General features: G+C 43.2%; 1 protein-coding gene across 2 annotated transcripts; it reads left to right on the top strand.

Moving 5' to 3' along the window:
• The first annotated feature begins 1,380 nt into the window (after positions 1–1,380).
• c13h15orf39 (chromosome 13 C15orf39 homolog) lies at positions 1,381–17,992 on the top strand. Of its 2 annotated transcripts, XM_036544393.1 has the most exons (3): positions 1,381–1,549; positions 9,070–12,149; positions 16,896–17,992. In XM_036544393.1, exons 2-3 carry the CDS (start codon positions 9,089–9,091, stop codon positions 17,948–17,950), a joined length of 4,116 nt encoding a protein of 1,371 aa, XP_036400286.1. In that variant the 5' UTR covers positions 1,381–1,549; positions 9,070–9,088; the 3' UTR covers positions 17,951–17,992. The 2 variants fall into 2 exon arrangements, with proteins under 2 accessions (XP_036400286.1, XP_036400287.1); XM_036544394.1 differs by lacking the exon at positions 1,381–1,549 and having other exon boundaries at positions 8,698–12,149.
• The last annotated feature ends 2,556 nt before the right edge of the window (positions 17,993–20,548 follow it).

The raw sequence follows: 20,548 nt of genomic DNA, 5'->3' as shown, positions 1-20,548 counted from the left end.
CAAACTCCTCCTGTATGGTCACTCCTCTTTTCGTGGTTTTTCAGCACACTCTTCCAATACACTATTATCTTCATGCTTTCTACACATCTCCATTTATTTTATTCTTAAAAGTAGTCCATTACTTGTAAGCCACACTGCTTGCCAATTTTTTAATATTCCATCTTCATTTATTTTATTTCTAAACACAGCCTGGAGTTTCCCCATTATTTCCAGGCTGCACCTGAATGTCATTTTTTAAAACTCAGACACCTGGCCAATTTGCCAGGGCCATCCCTTACTGATACCACTTTTCTGTTTTTCTTACGTCAGATGACCCCCAAAGCAGTATTTCATGAACTAAAATAACCCTGGGCAATGGTAGTGCTTATAAGAAGCAAATAACCAACTTAACATATATACTTAACATATAACGGTGGTTAATATTAAAGTGACAATGCCTAATTATCTCCACCAAGTAACAAGCTTAATCGTGCCATGTCAAGCTCCGCTTTTCTCTGGTGGGGTGAAAGTGGAAATGCTTATGCCAAATTTTCCACAACACTATGGACCTAGCAGTTTTCAACTGCTTTTGCTGTTACCAGTGTTTGCTGCCATGGAGTCAGGCACTCCTGTGACTACAGAGACAAAGTGATAGGGAAGGGGACCAGGACATACCAGCAGCAAGGATACTTGCACCAAGGATATACAGGTAGTCTTACCTGAAAACAATTGTATGGCTCCTCCATGTGATACAATGACACAAATGTATTGTTCGCTTCATGGGCTGAAGGAGATCTGTTATCTAAAGTCTCACCTCACCAAACTCACATGCAGTGAACCTATGAAATGGTTCCATGGGAAGAAATGGTCTTGTCACGCCATGATCTTATCAGAAGAGTCCCGTTTGCTTCAGGGTTTGTCTGTAATTCACGAGCAAAAGTTTTTTTTGTTTTTGTTTTTTTTTTGGGGGGGGGGGGGCGGGGGGGGGGGGGGGGGCGGAGTCGGGGCTACCAAAATAACATCGATTTGAGGTATACCTGAAAGCCAATCTTTTGTATCAGTGCAGTGTGCGCAGACTCAAAACGATCAGAACGTGCAGTGACAGTCGACAGGTAGATGCTTATTTCCTTTAGGCCTAAATTTGAACATAATTTTATCATTTCCCCTCACAAAATCCAAAACTGCACGTGAGCAGACACTAACAACCTACTCGCAATACTGTCCTGTTCACAGCCGAAGGCACTTTATGAATCGTCTATTTATCTCCGCCCCTGATTGATAAACTAGACCTTCCCCTTTTACTCTTGTCTTTTTGTAATTGGCTGGCTTTAAGTCAAGCCCATACAGTGTACTCGCGAGCGAGGGACGGAGTTACTTCAGTTAAACGAGGTTGCTGTTTACAACGCGATACACTCCGCTGTAGCTAAACGGTGGGAATGCGATTATCTGCTCTGGGAATCTGTGACCTGCGCATCTCTCCGGGTTCAAAGTATGCTGACAAAGCCACAACCTGAAAAATGTGTTTCACGATTTCATCGAGACAACTGTGTTTTAAACTGTATGTGGAAAGGTATGTTTTGCTACTTTTTAGCTGGTACGCTATCGTCGCGAAACGTTGTTTTTCTATGTTATGTTTCAGAAATGTGACTGGAATAATTGATAAAACCACTGCATGTTATATCCATTTGCACATTTGTTTGATATGTGGCTTCACTGTATGCTAACCGACGTGTAGCTTTGACTGGTTGCATCCCACTACCACGTGAGAAACTTCACCGGTTCACTAGTTGCATTGAAAGTATTGGCAAGTACCGTTTGATGGTATCCGATTTCATTAGCCATAACAATGATGTTCGTACAACGCTGGAGGTTTGTTGCGGTAGATGTTATGGATACCATATAAACAAAATGTGTGCTTTCTTCCCCTTTTTTCCATGCTGAACATAAAGGCAACAGCAACGCATTAGTTTATTGTCTTTGCAAAGGTTTCAAAAGGGGTGACATGTCTAGAACGCTATACGTAAGAGCGTACTGTTTGTGGGCTGCTCCGATTTTTCTCCATTATTACTATTTAAAGCATATTCTAAAACAACGAGTAACTGAATTTTAACCACTTTGCATTCTGTATATTTGACATTCGTCTAACGGAAATATTGTTGGATTTTTTTTTTCCGAAAAACGAATCTTTCAAAAATAACAGCTGAAATTAAAATGTGTAGACTCTGGAATGGTTGAATTAGTAAAGTGGTATTGTGGTAGAAAAATTTTGTTATCCTAGCAACACTGTGTATTAGCGTGAGCTCTTTTCCAAAAGGTTGTATTAAGTTCACCATGCTTGCTTAAGGTTATTGCAGGACAGGTATAATGGACCCAGGAGGCCTGGGTGATTGCCAATCTAAATTTTGGGAGGGCACCATCTATTTTAAAAAAATATAGCTTGGCTTGGTGATTAAATCAAAAAGAGATAAAGAGGGTGGACCATGAGAGTGGGAGCTGGCAGGTGAGCTCAGCGATGGGAAGGGTTAGGAAAAAGGTATAAAAGAATGAGAATTTTGAGGTGCTTTTTCAGACCTGGGTCTCAAGAGAGGGTGTGACTGCTTTGCTCCACGTGGACCAGCCCAGTTTACTGTATGTGATTTCTGATCCATATACAATAAACCTATTTGCATCAGACTTTGAGGTATAATTTGTATTAATTTTTGGAGATTGTTATCTTTGTATTTGATACAGCATATTGAAGGCACAAGAACGGAAAAGATCCTCTGGCCTGACCGGTAGAGGCGGGGAGTGGTGAAGTCACCAAAGTATGTGCACATCAATTTTCATATTTTAATTTGCATATGAGGTCTTTTGGAGAAGCCATGCAAAAATAGCGGTGTAGGCAAGGTTCAACATAGGTTTTGCAAACGCGGGTGAAATTGCATTTTTGCCATTAATTTCAATACCAAAGGCTATCTCCATCTGTGGACATAACCTCATCACAGAATTTCTAATGCAGTACGTCACAGATCAGCTCATGCGTTCGCTTTACCGGCTGAGTTCAGTATGTCAAGCTGACAAGATCTACAGGAGCCGAATGAGGAGTATTCAAATACAGTGGGCGGTATATGGGTTAGATATGGGTATATGAGTTAGATTGAAGGGGGTATTTCTTAGCGCCACAAGACGAATATCTATTGTAAAACTTTAACAGACTAAATATCACTGCAGTGTAACTGTGCACAAGAGTAGACTGTGTGCAGCTTCACACTGATAACCTTTTTGTAACAAATTACACATTTCCATCAAGATTTTCTTAAAGGCCTCCATGTTAAATGACAGCAGTGATAATGGATATTGGATGAAAATGAAAATAATAAAAAGGCACCCAAATCAGAATACAATTTCTTATGTGTGTAACAAACCACTGAAGAGAGAACACAACTTCATTATGAGAAGAAGATGTAACAAAAAGGATGAAAGATGAATGATGGCATTGGATTGAATTAAATGGAATTAAACAATCAGTGAGTAATTTAATGTGTTTATTGAACTGAGTAAAAGAATGGCAATTAAATAAAATCAGGTCAGTGACATAAGTTTTAGTTTGTCAAGCTTGAGTCTTCTGTTTCATTTATCATTTCTACAGTAATGAAACGCATTTTCTGGAATCCTATTTGTATTGCTAGCTAGCTATATAGTAATTCGCTTGATAAGTCTGTGGGTAACATAGCTAGCTAGCTAGCAATTAGAGCCATGCTTGCTTGCGATAAAAATTAACCGGTGCTTTGGTGTCTGAAAATGTGGTAGAAAACTGACAACCAAACACTCAACCTCTTTGAGCTGCGCCCTTTTTCTCAAACACAAATCTGTCGTAGAATGCCATTGCTGCAAGAATGGAGGGTGTCCCAAAATAAGGATTTTAACTTCCTGCCTCCCCCTATTGCCTTATGAATCATGACTCAGATGGCACACTTAGTGACGTCAGTAAATGTTCACGCATCAGAGGAGGGGGGGGGGTATTGGGACATGAACTAAGGATGAGGAAGTGGGATGTCCTGAAATGGAAGTTGTACAAGTGTGTCAGCTGCTCCTCTTTGGCTCAGCAGATGAAGGCATGTTCGGGCAAATGCCAAGCTGGTCCTTCATCTGCGGGTGGGATGTTTGACTGACAGATTGGCCACATTAACTCAAAAGAATAAAAACTTTTCAAAAGTGATGGCCTATTGCATTGGAAGCCAACTAAGAAAGCTCAAACTGATTATTATTAACCATATCTTGATAGAATGAAAAAAAAGTGAATTGTTCTGTTCTTTTTTTGGCATGGTTTCATTTAACTCAGAACAAAAAAAGGTGTTTAGACCAGGTTTATTCACCAATTGTTTAATTCAGTTTCACTTCCTTTGACTCCTGCCTTTGAACATGCATTTATTGTATTATTTTTGACATTTCCATCCCTCATAGATGGAACGGAAGCCCTGTGGTAAGTTTTGAAGCTGTGGTAACAGTGGCATTTGTATCTACAATAGAGAAGCCAGCATGGTGGAACCCTGCAGCAGACCTGACCTTAGAAACAGTCTCCAGGAAGTGGCACAAGGCTGTGCGTCTCTGTTGTGTTCAAACCGAATGGTTCAATGGAAAGCGTTGGTGGTGAGAGGCGAACCCAATCAATCCGTGTTCGTAATTCAGCTGTTTAATGCGGGCACCGTTTCCATCCGTCTCCCCCTGTTTGACGTCTTTGCTGCTGATTTATCTGTTTCTCTGGTGCAACAGACCTCTGCCTTGCACCCCACATGGATGGTGTTGAGAGCACTCAATCTCCCATTTAACACAGGACTGGAACATTTTTATCGCTGTTGAGCACTTGTATTTCCTATGTTGCCACTTGCATAATGACAGGGTAGCCACATTTACTGTAAATGATATGCAGAAGTTTTCACCTTGACATTCAGTAGTAGAGTATTAACAGTAGTGGTAATACTCTCGAAATTCTTTAAAGCTATATAGTCAAATGTAACATCCCGAGTACGATTTTTTTGGTTTGATCATCAGTTCAGAACAGCAGCCGCTGTGAAGATCCACCAGTCTTCATATTGTCAGGATTGTGGACACCGACTGCATGAAGGACGCTGATGATCGGACAGATACATCCATATGATATGAAGATCTGTTGGATATGCGCAGCCCCTGCTCTAAATGGATGCCCTTGAACAGGCAGCACGTGGCTGTCCCTGCTGAGCTGGCAGGTGCAACTTCCTCAGCGAGAATGGGCGCGTAGGTGTTGGGTGGGGGTCATTCGGAAGACCTCCTGTTTCCTGCCTGATGTTTCGTTATCAGGCTGTTACTGTGAATGCAGCTAACCACAAGCTCCTTGTGTGTCTGCTATTTCATCGTGCCGCTGTTTTTTGTTTTTTGTTTGTTTCCACTTGTTAAACAGGAAGCTTAATAATGTGTCTAGATGGGGCAGTAGATGTAGAGTTGTTTGGAGGGGGCAGGGGAGGATCATGAGGGGTGTGAGACTGAGGCGGCGCTGCTCTGTGTGAACCAGGAGAAGTGAAACAAGGGATTTCCCCATTTTCTGGGTGATGGAAGCAGAAGACACCTGACCCGCGTGGTCTTCTCTTCATGTAGTAGCTATTCCACGCTCTGCTTCATCTGATATTTAGCATTTGTGTAAATGTCACTCAGATGTGTCTTCCCCCAAAGCATCTTCACTGTTGAAGGAAAGGCAGATATTGCAGAAGGCCTTAATAGTTAAGGAGTTAAATAGGTCTCAGTCGGCACAGAACAGATAATCAACATGTTACTGGAGGAGCAGGATAAGGTTAACGAGTTGATTTGCTGTCTGGTGTATGAAACCAATTCAGGAGCCACCAGAGCGCTGAATGAGGCCGAAGTGGAAGAGCTCTGAAGTTCTGTGGTTGTATTCTGAGTCAGTAGTGTTTTGGTTCCCTTTGTTTGCTTTCTGCTCAATCCGAAGAGGCTCCTGTAAACATGTGACGCAGGAGGATGCAGGACACGGAGCCCGTGTGGCTCAGCGCCAGATTCCCGCTACGGAGCAGGATGCAGTTCTCAGACTTGGTCATACATGCAGATTGAGTTTGAACCTCAACACGCCCACAATGGTCAAACGGCAAACAAAGCTTGAGGAAGAATGTCAATAAGACAAGCAGGAAGAAAGCTCCAACAAATAAACCATGGGGTTTCTGCCAAAGGCCTTGGTTTGTGATGCTTTACCGGTGTTTGAAAAGTTAGTTCATCTTTTCACCCAGGCAAAGCTTGACATAGCTTTTTAGTTATGATCATTGGACCTGTTTAGCTGGCAGGAGGTGCTTGGCTAGAATGAAATCTATAGGTGCATATATTAGTCAAAGTCAACAGAGTATTGGTAAAGAACATGGCTTGTAGCCTAATGTTGCTGGCCCAATTCCCAGGTGAGCCACTGGTGTTATACCCTTGGTCAAGGTGACCTGAATGGTTTCGGTAATGATCTCACTGTATACTGTAAATGGACAACATGTAAAATTATAAGCTATGTAAGTTGCTCTGGATGCTTAGCCAGCGTAATGTGATGTCTTACATGTTTGATCTGTTAGATTGCTGTTATATCCGAATCTCAGTTGGTCTTAAGTGTTTTTGCCTAGCGTTGTCGCATGTCAGCAAGTAAGGTTTTGATTGGCAGTAATCATTCAATCAATAAACCACGTTGACTTATTTTAGGGAATTTTCACAATTACATTCACATAAATCTTGAAAAAAATAAGACAAGGGACAGGCAAGACTTCACAGTAAGGAACAACAGGAATAGTAGAAACAGTAGTAGGGTTACTCAGTATTTAAAAATATATATATAATTTCAGAATGTTGCCGCCATCATTTAAAAGGTGTAATTATGTTTTTCTCTTCCTATATCTGTGGGTATAGATATAAGTTAGAAGCAAAGGTGAGCTAGATAAAAACATCTAATCATGAAGGAGTCATACTTGGTCTTTCTGTAAATCTGTAATATTGTTGAGTGTAGATTTCCTTGAATGTGAATCTTTCTATTAGCAGTATAAATTGCAATAAGGTCTGTGCAGAGGCTGTGACTGTTTGAGGCAATGACTGGGTTAAAGTAGCCTCAAGTGACACTGTTACTGTGTTCTGTGTGCTTACTGTGATGCCTAGCCTCATATGACCTCTGTAACATGGCATTCAAACCAAAGTTCCACCTGCTACTGTTCATCCATGGTCACCTCAGTTGTTAAACCTGGTGCGTTTTCTGTATTTTGGGAAAGTGTTGAAGGCATCCTTAACTGTAGTGGATTGCAACTTCTTTAATCAAACAGTTACACCCGTTGGTTTGGAAGGCATATAATGAAAACAAATTTCCCATGACAACTTCAGCTTTTACTGTCTGTTTCAACTGAAAAGAAAATGTACCTTTTTTTGTTAATGGTGCAGAACACAGTAGACGATATCATTTCCATACAAACTGCAAATGCAAATGATCAAGTGCAAGTACACCGCCTGGTGCCCTAGTACCTCTAAATCACACAGTTCAAACTGATCACTGATCAGTGCACAGAAAAGGGCTCATTCAGTGACACAGAGCCAGATCCATTGTAACTGCATGGTTTCAGGATGGACCAAAACCAGGGTTACCTGGCACTGTAGGAAGAAGTGAATCTTCAGGAAGGAACAGAAAGGTGGTGAGTCAAGCTGTGGTTGCTGCAGAGGGCGTGGTCTTTCCACTCATTGTGGGTCTGTTGGAAGGCATGGTGCTGTAATAGGGGAAAGGGGAGCTCTACCTGGGGGATGTAGAGGTATGGCTTGGGGCTGTCTTTATACCAGAGGCATGGGAAAACCTGGAAATGTACCTACAGCATGACAGGAATGTGAAGGTATCTATGTCTGAATTAACCAACTTCTGTTGTCATGTCAATTAGTCATCCCAGAATAGTGCCAGTATTATGTAAGCTAGTAAGTGATGTAGTTTTAATTTAGTTGTAATTTTCATAACAATAAAAAATATAACTAATGCAGTTATATTGCAGTAATGTAATGTAATGTAATAATAGTAATGCAGTCCAAGTAGCATTGTTGTCTGTTTTATGAATTCATGTATGCTTTTTTTGTATTGTCTACTCTTTCATTATCTTTTATTTGTGTATATCTTGTGTCCATCTGCATTTTGCTTTCTATCAACATGAATAAGCAATGAATAAGCAAAACCGAAATGCATTTTACATCAAGACGCAGCTCGTCCTACAGTGCAGGGCTGCATTACAATAAATGCTGTGAAAGAGGTGTTTTAAACGTGTACCAACAAGGTTTAATGTGTAGTCGTGGAGCTGTTATTGTCTCCAGATTTTCCTGTACAGTAGAGGGGAATTTAAAGGGGGTTAATGCTGGCTTTGGTAGCTCTTTATAGACAGTACACTTCAGGTGGGGGTATTACATTACAGGTGCTAATGTGCCACTTTTAGTTTTCATCGTCTCAAGTTCATGGGAGTTTTAAGTCATTTGAATAAACTACCCATATGAATTTGAATATACCACTGATATTAATTTGAATAAGATGTAAATGGATTGCTTTAACAGAATACTACTGGCCTAAATGTCAGTTTCTGAGAAAAAAAAACAGCAGTTGTTTTGTACTGCAGTGGCTAATGCAAAGGAGTAGATTAACATTTACTATGCAAATGAGAATAATTAATGATTATATTGTATTTTCTGTTTTGTGGGATTATACTGAAGAGTGCCTCTCAGAGCATGAACCTGACAAAACAAGTGTAAAGCCTCCACTGAGCATTTGTTATAAGACTTTGAAACAGAGTAAACAGTTTAAAGGTTCAAAATAGACCAGAACAGAATAATGCAATCCGAGCAAGAGAATCACAGTGTGAGAAAACACTGTGCACATACTAGACAGAGGAAAAACAAAGAACACAGAGAAAGTAAGTAAATAACAGCAGAGGCAAACTGCACTGTAATGAGACCCATTAATACTGACAGAATAAGAATAATGCATATAAGCAGGTATAAGAAGTTCATTTGCTGCACAATAGAAAATATTGGCGCCTTTATGTGAGTGCTACTAATATCGTCTTTTGTGTATTTGTGTTACAGGCTTGTCTTGATCTGATTGATGGTGACAAAACAGGAAATAATGAGCAGCAAGCAGACCCAGGGGCTTGAAAGTCAGGCAGCTCCTTGCAAGATGCCATACCTGGAGAGGACTGTGGGTAACGTAGCTCATGCCAGGCTCCATTACCCAGATGGCTTGCCCAAGTACTCTTCAGGAGAACCTGTAAGCTACCGAGGGGCCTTCCTCTCTTATTGTCTTAGTGGTAAAGGCAGAACACATCCCTGGAGTCCCTCAAACAGCTGTCTGCAGACCAGCAGGGGTCCTGTAATTTGCTCCACAAATGCAAAGAGCCCGTTTACACAGCAGATTCTCTGCAGACAAGGGAAGCCAGCTTTCTCAGTGGAGGGTGGACCATCCCTTACAGCGCAAGAAGCCACAGTCACTCAGAAGCTCGGGAATTGTGACGAGAGTCCAGGACGAGGCAGCGCTGGTAGACCAGGGGTCCATGCTCCAGTGGCTGTGAGAAAACTGGGTATCGGTGGCACGGGTGTTTCGTCAGAAGGCGCTGCACGTTTAGCCATCCCCAAACCCGTTTATGGGGTCAGGCAATGCTACGCACCAGGGTCCTGCTACAGCACGGAGCTGGGGCTATCTGGGACACATCTGAGCACGTGCAAGGATGAGTGGATGCTCCGGTACGGGTCTGTATCACTCCTGCAGACTCCAGGGTCAGACTCTGCAGTGAGACAGAGTGGCCCGCAGCTGGGGCAGGCTGGTGGTAAATGCGCCCTTAAAGAGCTGAGTCTAGAGGGGCAGCACACCCTGGGACCACCCGGGCCCCGAATGTTTCCTGTTTTGGCAGAACAAAACTACCACAGGGTCCCAAACGGCAGGCCCGCTCAGTCATTTTTAAGCCCCCCCTCCAAGCAGAATCTGCATTTACAGTTTCCCTCCAAAACACTCCAAGGACAGCCTCCATCATACACCTATGAAGAGATGCAGAGGATGGCTCTCTCACTGTCAGGGTTTCACCCTAGAATTCACTTCCCCCCTGTATCCCAGTGTGCACCTCTACCTCAGCGCCCCACATTCCACTACCCCATTAGAAATGTGGGAATGGAGAACATCGAAGTGAACAAAGACAAAGGCGGGAAGCGCTTTCCCACTGCAAACAATCAGAGCTCCCAGAATCCTCTGGGACAGCACCCCATGGATCAGGCCAGTTTTAGTGAAGCTGCGATCCCTCGTCCTGCAGCTCCAGAAGCTTATCCCTTTCATACAAGCTATGACCTATCACCTTGCCATATGTACAAGGTGGACCAGAGCATTGGGAAAAAGAGGACTTTTTCAGAGGGACCGGGCAGTTCTCTTTTGGTCCAGAGTGCTGACCAGTTTGTGGATCAGTGCATGCAGAGACTGCAGGACCCGTCTCTTCCCCGGGAGATCTGTGGCCGCCCTCGCAGTCCGGGTGCATTCCACCCCGTCCGGCCTTGTTTCACTTACAAGGGTTTACATCACATGCCTGTCGAACATCAGCCTTTCAAAATGCTCCCAGATCTCAGATCTGGAGATAACCTTGCCACTGACAAAGAGGCCGCTCCTTGCTGCATCGCTGACCCCCCTCTGGGAGGGGCTGGTCCCTACATGAGGCAACGTGTTGCGAAACGCATCTCTGCATTACACGCAAAAGCACTTGCCAACAAAAAACAGGACATCCACAGCTCCCAAGACTTGAACGCTCACAAATCGCCTGCCCAAAGGCAAGTGGAGGACAGCGCTGACTTGCATGAAGTTTCCAACAAAAAAGAAGGTGAGAAGGAATCGAACCAGGAGCCACCAGAAAGGCAGGAGCCTCCCTCTCCTCCCATGCCTGTTATCAACAACGTTTTTAGCTTGGCTCCTTACAAAGCCTACCTTGAGATGTCAGGAATTCTACCTCTACAAAACGTGTCTCAAACTGGTGAGCTCAAGACTGAGCCAGACTCACACAGCCATGAGAGAGACTCAGAACATAACTCAGATGAGAGCACACATGGGTTGAAGCTGTCGCTACCGTTTCATGAGAAGGATTCAGTCATAGTCCAGGAACCTCAGGGAGTGAAAAGGGAGGAAACGGCACTGCAGTTCTCAAGCTGTTCAGTGAAGTCGGTTGAGAGTGAAACCGAATGGCAGCATCAAGGCCTTGGAGAGACAGAAGTGAAGACGGAAGACGGTGATGTGGTGAAGAGCTCCTCTGAGGGTGCGCTGGACCTCAGCGTGAAAAAGAAGGATTTCGGCGAGTCCCCTCGTGAGGCCCAGCCATCACCACGCAGCCACAGCGCATACAGCCTTGTCAGACGAGGCGAGGTCAGTGTCCACACCCCACACTGCTTCAAAAAGCAAACTGTACTTTCACCAACGCTACCACCACCGCCGCCACCACCACATCCAGAGACACCCCAGATAATTTGCCTGCAACAGCTGTCACCTGAGCACCTTCAACCTTCTGCTAACAGGATCCATCTGGTGGGCCCTTTCTGGTCTGCCCTTCCCAGCACCCAAACAGCCCCCTCCAGGCCTGAAGAGGCCAAGCCTAGTACGGACTCTTTGAGACAGGCTCGCCACCGGTTCATGGAGTTGCACCAGCTGCTCTCTAGTCTCATCTCCAGGTCTGTCGACAGCACACCGGAGCAGGATCTGAGAGACTGGCTGGCAAAATCAAAGGAGCGTGACTCCGCCTCCCCCGCCGCGAAGACACAGGACGTCCCAAGGGAGGCGTGGCTGAAGAGCGAGGACACAGCGGCGGCGCTGGGGAGGGTTGTCAACAGACTAGAGTGCTGTGTGTCTGCCCAGGACTGGCCGTTCCCACACGTCCTGCGAGCAGGGGCTGTCTTCGTCCCCATCCTGCTGGTGAAGGAGACCCTGTTCCCCCAGGTCCCCGGCCCCCTCATCGACCGGGTCCTGCAGGAGCATCGTGTCGAGCTGCGCCCCGCCACGCTGTCTGAGGAGAGGCACCTGGTGCAGCTCCAGAGAAGGGCCTGCTCCTCCAAGCTCAGGAAGCTCCTGTCCCTCAAACACCTGCCAGACATTTACCCCGACGTGCTCGGCCTCTTCTACCGTACCTGTGTCAGCAAGCGCCTCGGTGAGCCGATGTAGCCCCTCTCGTGCACCTGGAATCCTGCCACTGTCTCCATCACAGTAAAGTTTTTCATTTTGCTCTTCTAATTTAATTTAATTCTAATTCTAATTTATTCTAATTAATTCTAATTTAATTTAATTCTTCTAATTTATTTCTTCTAATTTAAGACAGTCACTATTGCCCCATTGTGTTTCTGTATCAGAATCACACTGTGATCTTGATTTCAGGGAGGGTAAGTGGTTTTGTCTGCAAGGCTCTTGAAGAGTAGAGATGACCAGGAGACTCTCCTACGGTGTGGAATACAACAGCCTCAGAAAAAGCAGGGCCTAATGTTGGTGTGGTCACCTATTATTATCGCTGTTATTATTATTGCCATCATTATCATTATTTCTTTGATTAACAGACACCCATATCCTAACGTAACATATACAGTTGTAAATTTACTGTGGCAGTTCAGTTTACTCAGGCTTACAACAGTAGCGCCCCACCTGGGAATCAACAACCTGTGAGTTTCAGGTTACAACGCATGCTCCTTGCCACTAAGCCACTTACCATCCTATGCAAGGAAAGAAAGACATACACACTACTTTTCCTTTGGCTATACAATTATATTGTTGTGCGGCATCTGGAGTCTATAGTTGGTATGGGAACCTTTTATCCTTTTAATACACTAAGGGGAGAGTTCAGTGTTCAACCAATGAGGTGAAAGCATTGTGTGTTTTTTATGCAGAATGAATCTGTGAGGAGCTGTTAATACTCTTTCCTGGTATGCATTTGTTGTGCAGCCCTTGTAATGAAACAAAACAACAATGGCCTCATTTCTCACACATTATAGTGACAAAGGCTGTAAACATTGTGAAAAATATATCTGCATTCCTGAGTCCTCCTGTTTTATCCGGTTCTCAGCCTTTGTTAAAATAAATTTGATATGTTGACTTCAAGCAAGCCACAGTCGGGATCGAGGTCTCCAGGCACTCTGAGGAATATACAGGAACCAAACACACAATGTACAGCAACCGCTCACAGAATTATTGTAAATATTTATCCTGATTGGCTGTAATATTTTTCATGGGGATCCGGGAATTGAAGTTTCAGGATGTGCATGTTGTAGTATTTACCAAGCAAGTTTGAGGATGAGATTCAGGTCCTGATCTGGATGAGATCAAACGCTAAGATAAGGCCACACAGCCTTGGGTGAAGTTCAGTTATAAAATGAAAGCCTTCTGTTATTGTTGGCATGACATTAACCTTGTGTCACCAGTACTCATTATATTTATTTGCAGGGTTGGGAGGGTTACTTTTAATATGTATTTCACTTCAGATTACAGAATACTTGCCCTAAAATGTAATTTGTAGCATATTCTGTTAGATTACTCAAGGTAAATAACGTAATCTAAATACTTTGGATTACTTTCTGAACACTGTTTTTTTATTTTTAATGGTTTTTTTAAAGAATGTTCATCCAACTAAGGTTCTGAATGGTTATTTTTAGAATGTTCACTTAGCTTTGTTGTGTTATGGGAGATACACCCCAGAGTTGCCTGTCATTGGATAGATTTTCCAACTGAATAAATATTAAATGAAAAAATAAATGAAATTAAATGAAAAAAAAAATCCAATGTAATCCCTTCCGTAATCTAAATATTTTTAAAATGTAACTGTAATTACCATCAATTTAAATGGTAACTGTAATGGAATACAGTTACTCATATTTTGTATTTTAAATACATAACGCCGTTACATGTATTCCGTATTCCAAAATTATTTGTACAATATTCCCCAGAAACATCTTCAGTGATATCCTATTTAGAAAGGCAATACCCAATATTTAATCAAAAAGAACATTTTAGTGACATTGTAGTCAGGCAAGCTACATGCAAATCATTTGGTGATCTTTTTCAGACAGGAAAGGAATGTTGACGCGTGTGACACGATTTTCTAATGGCCTTTTCTCAGAACTTAGAAAGGGCTCCAGAAATTTGTGTCACAAATGGCTTCTGCACACTGCACCCTGATTGTTTCCAGATGCCAAGACACCTTTCCCTCAGAAGTATGAGCTGGACTGTGGAGGAAGGAAGCCTAAAACATAAAAAAAATATATCATAAGAAAAGTTATGTCGACATCAGTGTGTGTCAGCAGTCGGGTCCTTCCCCTTCAGTTCCTCGAAGGCTCACCGTTTGTGTTCCTCCCCATTTCCTTGAACCGCCGGCATGTGGTGTAACCAGAAAACGTTTCATGCAAGTTTGACAAGCGTGGATTTTCCAGTCTAATTTTTCTACTCTCACAGGTTGAGATGCATAGAAGGCATATTCAAAGCATGCAGCGGGGAATGTTTAACAAGTTGCGTGCACTTGCTCACCTCTAATGGATATCAGCATCCTTTACGGTGACGGGGAAGGGGTTCACCACCGATGTGTTGCAGCACGCGAGCAGTGTACAGTAGTCATTTCGCATTCCAAACGCTCACTATCCATTTACTGAGATAGAGAGCGAGGGAATTTTTTAGCCAGTTAAACGGGATGACTATGTGGCTTGACTGAAAATATCAGATTGGGAATTGGGCCAGGGCACAGAGGAACCATCTACCATCTACCGCAATGAGTGACAACCTGAGTGTAACAACTCATTTGGAGCAAAGTGTTCTTTGGTGGTGGTCAGAAATGAAACAAAACCATTTCCTGTAAACAGTTGGCTTTGTGGTAACCCCCAAAAAAGGTAATCTTGAAGAGGTTTGCAGACAGTAAACCAATCTCATGAAGAGTGCCATTGCACGGTTGGAACAGAGAAACACACAGCGTACAGTACAGTGGCACACTTCTGTATGGCCCTGAGGTATACTTCCGCTGCTCCTGTCTAGAGTGAGTTGTATTCACTTGCACATTTTTATTACATTCATCATGCAGATGAATGTAATGGTTTTTGTGGGGCGTTAGGACAGTGTTCAGATTTGGCTTCTTTTTATAGCTTTTTTTTTTTTTGCTCTGCACCTGCCAAATGGCATCAGACACGTGCATGCTTCTTCTTTCGATAAACCGATATACCGGAAATTCGTGTGTCCTGTTCAGCTGAAAGCAGTTCCAACCACACCCACACGAAAAAAAGAAGTTTAGGGTTTATACGTTTTCAGAAGCACTTATTGTTTTACCAATTTGAAAATCATACCAATTTGAAAAGCAATGATACTTGTATTTAACAATACTCAAATGAGAAAAGTGTGTATGTTAAAAATATTAATATATTGAGACGAATACCTTCTTTAAAAGTAGTTGTTAGTATTTGAATGTGTTTATTTCTCTTTAAAGATGTTGGGCTGTGCATCTGTGAAGAAAATTACTAATATGCTCTTCAGATAGGAAAATCAAATGTGCAAGAACTAGTTAGGCAATCAAATAGGAAAGCCCAGGGTGAACCCCAGTAATATTTAAAAAAATAAATTGTCAACTAAAAGGACTGCAATGTATTGCAATGTATCTGTGAAGGACACAACATCCAAAGAGCAAAGTTGCTCAGCACATACCATCATGTCTTATCCCTTACTTCTTATTGAACATTGTCAGTTCAACATGCAATGCAACCAGAGATAGCTCCCCTCTGTCCTCTGGATCCATGAGGATTTTAGAAGGGATCTGTTTATTTTCAACATCATCCTGAATGCTCAAATAGTCCAATCTCAATTTCAGTCATTTATTTGGACAACCAGGCAATATGCTGGCATTTTGTAGTTCACCTGTTCAATTCAGAGCACATAAGCAAATAGTATTTTGGAGCATATTTTACCCTTTCTGGTATTTGCACATGTTGAAATTTACTCATGCAGTAGACAGTGTTCTAACTGATGTATTTTATGGTACGTAACTGAATTGGCTTGCTCAGTCATTCTGATGGCTGGTTCATTTGATTTTTATGGTTGGTATAATGTCTCATCTGTAGATTGCATCTCCCACAGCTCAGTGTTCCCATCATTGTGCAGGGCTGTTGTCACCTCCAAGTATTAGACAGCCCCCTACTGGCCCACCAATGCCATTGCCAGCAGCTACCCATTTTTGACCAGGTTGTTTCTCACCCAAGTTCTAGCCAAGCCCAGTCCTGCTTAGCTGTAGCCATCAGGAGAACGCTACACTGTGGTCTGTTAGTCTTCCATCTCAGACTGCCATTTCCTATGTGCTGTGCTGTCATGTGCTGAAATGATTGATCTGGATGTGGAGATAGTGTGTGTGTATGTGTGTGTGTGTGTGTGTGTGTGAGAGAGAGAGACAGACAGACAGACAGACAGGAGGATTGCTTATATCAACAGTGCATGCAGTTGGACCTGTTCAGATCAGGGATATTTTTGGTACACAAAAAATCACTCCCACACTTGCACCTATCTCATAACTGATCTATGGCAGCAGACTTGCATTGGACAGCCTACACTACATTCCACTCCAACCATACAAAGTCAGTCTATTGGAGGCTGCGAATCATTGATTCACTCTTGTGTTTTCCTACTGAAATATTTATGTGTTAACAAAAGACAATAACTGCAGCATAGGGATATAACTAGCACACACTAAAAAAATCAGATTGCCATTTTCCATTGTCAATTGCCATTTTTGTTCCATTAGCTCAAAGAAACAGAAACAGGAATCCTTTATTGTGTTTCTTCTCCTCAAACCAACCCATCACCTTTTTCACAATCTATTATTATTGAGAAATAGTTCTTTAAATTTTGTCGGACTAACGGGTTGTTCATATTTGACCTTTTTTAGGTGTAGAGCTTGACATCCCTCTGAAAAGGGTGGAAAATGCCACTGAAGGTTCCAACAGCAAGACACATTCACAGAGTGCTGCTACGAGGCCATGCCTTCCCGATCCCCCTGAACCCACTAAGGACCCAAAAACGCAACCTCCGTTTAAGAAGCAGAGGAGGAGAGGGAAGAAGAAGAGAGACTTGAAGAGAATGTTTTCAGCCACAGAGGAAGTGCCCGGGGATGACTGCCTGGGGAACGCTGAGAAATCGGGAAACTGGAGCACTGTGAGCTCTTTGGGTCAGAAAACAGAAAGGACCCAAAGTTCCCACACGCCAGAGGAGGATGATGAGGAGGAGGAGGAGGAGGACTCAATGAAGGTCCCCCAGGAGGGGGCGGAGGAGCCTGAGAATACCTGTGGGGGGTCGGTGACATCGCGTGACCTCTCCTCAGGCAACAGCAAGGCAGAGACGGACAATGCCTCCACAGCATCAAACCTGAGCCAGTCCCTGGCCACCAACAGGCCCCAGTCCACTCCCAGCAGCTCCTGTGGGCGCATCCTGAAAGTGCCAAAGGTGCTTAATCCAGCCCCCACTATGAGAAACGCCTGTCCCCAGCCAGGCACATGCCCCGAGAGACAGCCAGGTGGCAGAGGTATCTCTGGGAAGATGCGTCTCAGAAGCACCCAGAGGAGACGCGGAGGGATAGGCTTCTCCAGGGCCCTGCGGCCTAGTGGCTCCCCCAGGCTACTGCACCTGCGCAGGTCTGCGATGCAGACGAAGCAGTGGCCCGGCAGGCGGAGCATCAGGTGGGCCCTGCGGTCAGCCGCGCGGACCTCCGGGACAGCGTGGAGGAACGGCTACCCAGAGCTGGTGGGCAAGACCATCCGTCACCTCTATGAGGAGAAAGACAAGTCGGAGGTGTGGTACAGGGGCGTGGTGGTGCGTGTGCACGAGCCACACTCTGACCCACTGAAGACTGTGTTTGAAGTCAAATATGACAACGAACCAGAGTGGCAGTATTACTTAGAGCTGCTGGTGGACTACAAGAAAGGCTGGCTCACAGTAGAGGACTGAGGATTCATAAAAGGACAGTGGGACTGAATGTGTGTGTGTGTGTGTGTGTGTGTGTGTGTGTGTGTGTATTTGTGTGTGTTGATTTCAACTTCTGTATTTCTGATTTTTTTGGGGATATTCTTTTCTGCTAAAAGGCAGATTTTACATTGGCGTAGTTAAACTTTGTTATTCAGACTGACTGGTGGAAAATGTGAGTCTAAGACTGCAGCTGTACCTTCAGGGTCTCACTAAAGCTTACAGTGCATACTGTTTTTGTTATACACTGTGCACTGTATTCCGTGCATTTACAGTTTTATCTGAATTTTTCACAATAAATTTTTTTTTTTAATCATGGGACTAATTAAATCCAAGCGTGAAGTGGTTTATCTTAAATTTTTAAAAAGAAATTGGATACAGTTTTATGTTTTGACATCAATTAAGTGACTTTTTAACTGATTGTGGAGAACTCAGAGAGGGAGTGAGATGGACCGTCTGAAAGGATGGTCGGACAGAAGGGTTGGTCAGTTGGGCTCACGCCATTTCATCGGTGCTGTCCATCAGATTCAGAACATGACCCTGGACGTAAAAGATTCTGACACTCTCACGGTCACCATAAAGGTATGACAATAAATGGTTAAGGCCCTTAAGACAAACCTGTATCTAATGAGTAACACTTGCATGCTTTGGAATGCCGTGTAGAAAAGAGCCTTTTATTTTTGCTTATCTCTGACCTTTGAGACGAACAAAAATGGTTCCAGTCTAGTGTGGGATGCAGTAGTGTGGGATGCAGTGGATGCTGGCAGCCGGAATGTCTCATGTTTTATGTCTTCAATGTGAGGAGCTGTGTATGTCTGCTAGTGAGTTTTTCCTTTGTGATCATTTGGTTCCAGCCCTAATTCCCACTGCATTGCTTTGCTTGATGCTTTGATTTTTCTAGAACTTCTTTCTTTTCTCCCCTTTATTAATAACACAAAAAGAGAAAATCTGGTCTTCAGAATTAAGAGCAAATTGCTTTGTATGTTGTTGTCATTGGCTCCTTCAAGCTGGTAAGTTTACTATATTGTGGCACTGAGGTTTGAGATGGTAAGCTTACTATACTGTAGCAGAGATTGGAGTATTTAGGGTGAGTGAGAAAACTGCAACTAGACATGTCTTAATCATGTGATCTTTACTGTTAAAAAAAAAAAACAGTTACAATCCATTATTGTCAGCAGTATCTTCTAAATCCACCCACACCCACATTGTTGCTATTTGTGTTTTCCCCTGTTACGCAATCATCCAGCTTGGGTTGATTTGGTTGCATCGTTTGCCAATATATACCAAACCGAAGTAAGAATCCATCAGTAGCCTGGCAGACCAACTCACAGGGCTGACCCAGAATCCCTTGCGTTTGGCAAGGGCAATGGCACACACATCTGTCTCCACCCAATCTGACCCTGGATCAGTAGTCAGACATTCAAACATAGCACAGACAAATGATCAGGCTGTGTATAACATAATGTTAAACAAGTGGTTCTAAAAAAACATGCTGGAGATGACTTGCATTCTTCTTGAATATGTTGCATACCTTTAGAAACCATGACAACAACACAGCTGCCTGTTTGGGCTGGTTTGCTTGCATACCTTGCTGAATCACAGTTGCATGGGGGCATTTAGTTAGGACTGGCTTTTATCTGACTTGCTCTGGATGGAAAAGAACATGTAAACATATATTGTCAGTGTCCATATCGTTGACACAATCTGCAAAACGCCTTGAGTCACAGGACAAACATTTTCCTGTTGCCACGAGAATCAGATGTGTCAGGTGAATGTTAAAGCACACTATATTTATATTCAGGAATTCAAATGCTGACTGCATGAAGGCTGCCAGCGCTAAAAAGCAGACATGCTTCCAGTTCAAGACCCTTGCTACATAGGGCATCTGTTCTGCCCATTCATATTATAACATCTATACAGTACCTACAATAACATACTAGATTCTGTAATTAGTAGAATGGTGGTCATTTTATTCAAGCAGCACTGTATGTGTAGCAGTTTATCTGTAAACAGCATATGTGCAGCCAGTTTAGGGAATTTTCAGGTTACTTTGAACCATGTGCACAAGAAAGCCTGTCCTGCATTCTGCCACAAGAGGGAGCCAGACACTTCTGAAACATTGATGCTCAGAAGAGGACATGCACATCTAGTGTCCATGTGTTGTGTCAATCTCGTGTCAGGTGCCACTGGCTTTGCATTTTTTTGTCTCAGCAACAAGAAACCCTGTTACGACAGAAATCAACTGCTCTTTCAAAAGACAGCTCATGGACAATATCTTTATTTTTGTCTGATGGCATCTTAGCTTCTAAAAACCCCTTGCAAACAAATACAAAAACCTTAAAATCCATTTTACATTTATAGCATACAGATTGCGCGCGTGTGTGCGCGCACGCGTGTGCGTGTATGTATAAAGGTGTTCTAGCAAATTTTCTAATGACTCACACAACATTCCCAATTAGAAGATATTTTTAATGACATTTATTTAAATAGTACATTTTTTTTTCTTTTTTTGTTTTGTATTCAAGAACAGTTATGACACATGAAAGCAACTGGGTCTCCCCTCCTGTGTCCCAGAATATCTCA

This window comes from Megalops cyprinoides, chromosome 13, assembly GCF_013368585.1.
Source record: "Megalops cyprinoides isolate fMegCyp1 chromosome 13, fMegCyp1.pri, whole genome shotgun sequence".
In the NCBI taxonomy this organism is placed as follows: Eukaryota; Metazoa; Chordata; class Actinopteri; order Elopiformes; family Megalopidae; genus Megalops; species Megalops cyprinoides.
This window is presented reverse-complemented; position numbering and strand designations above follow the sequence as displayed.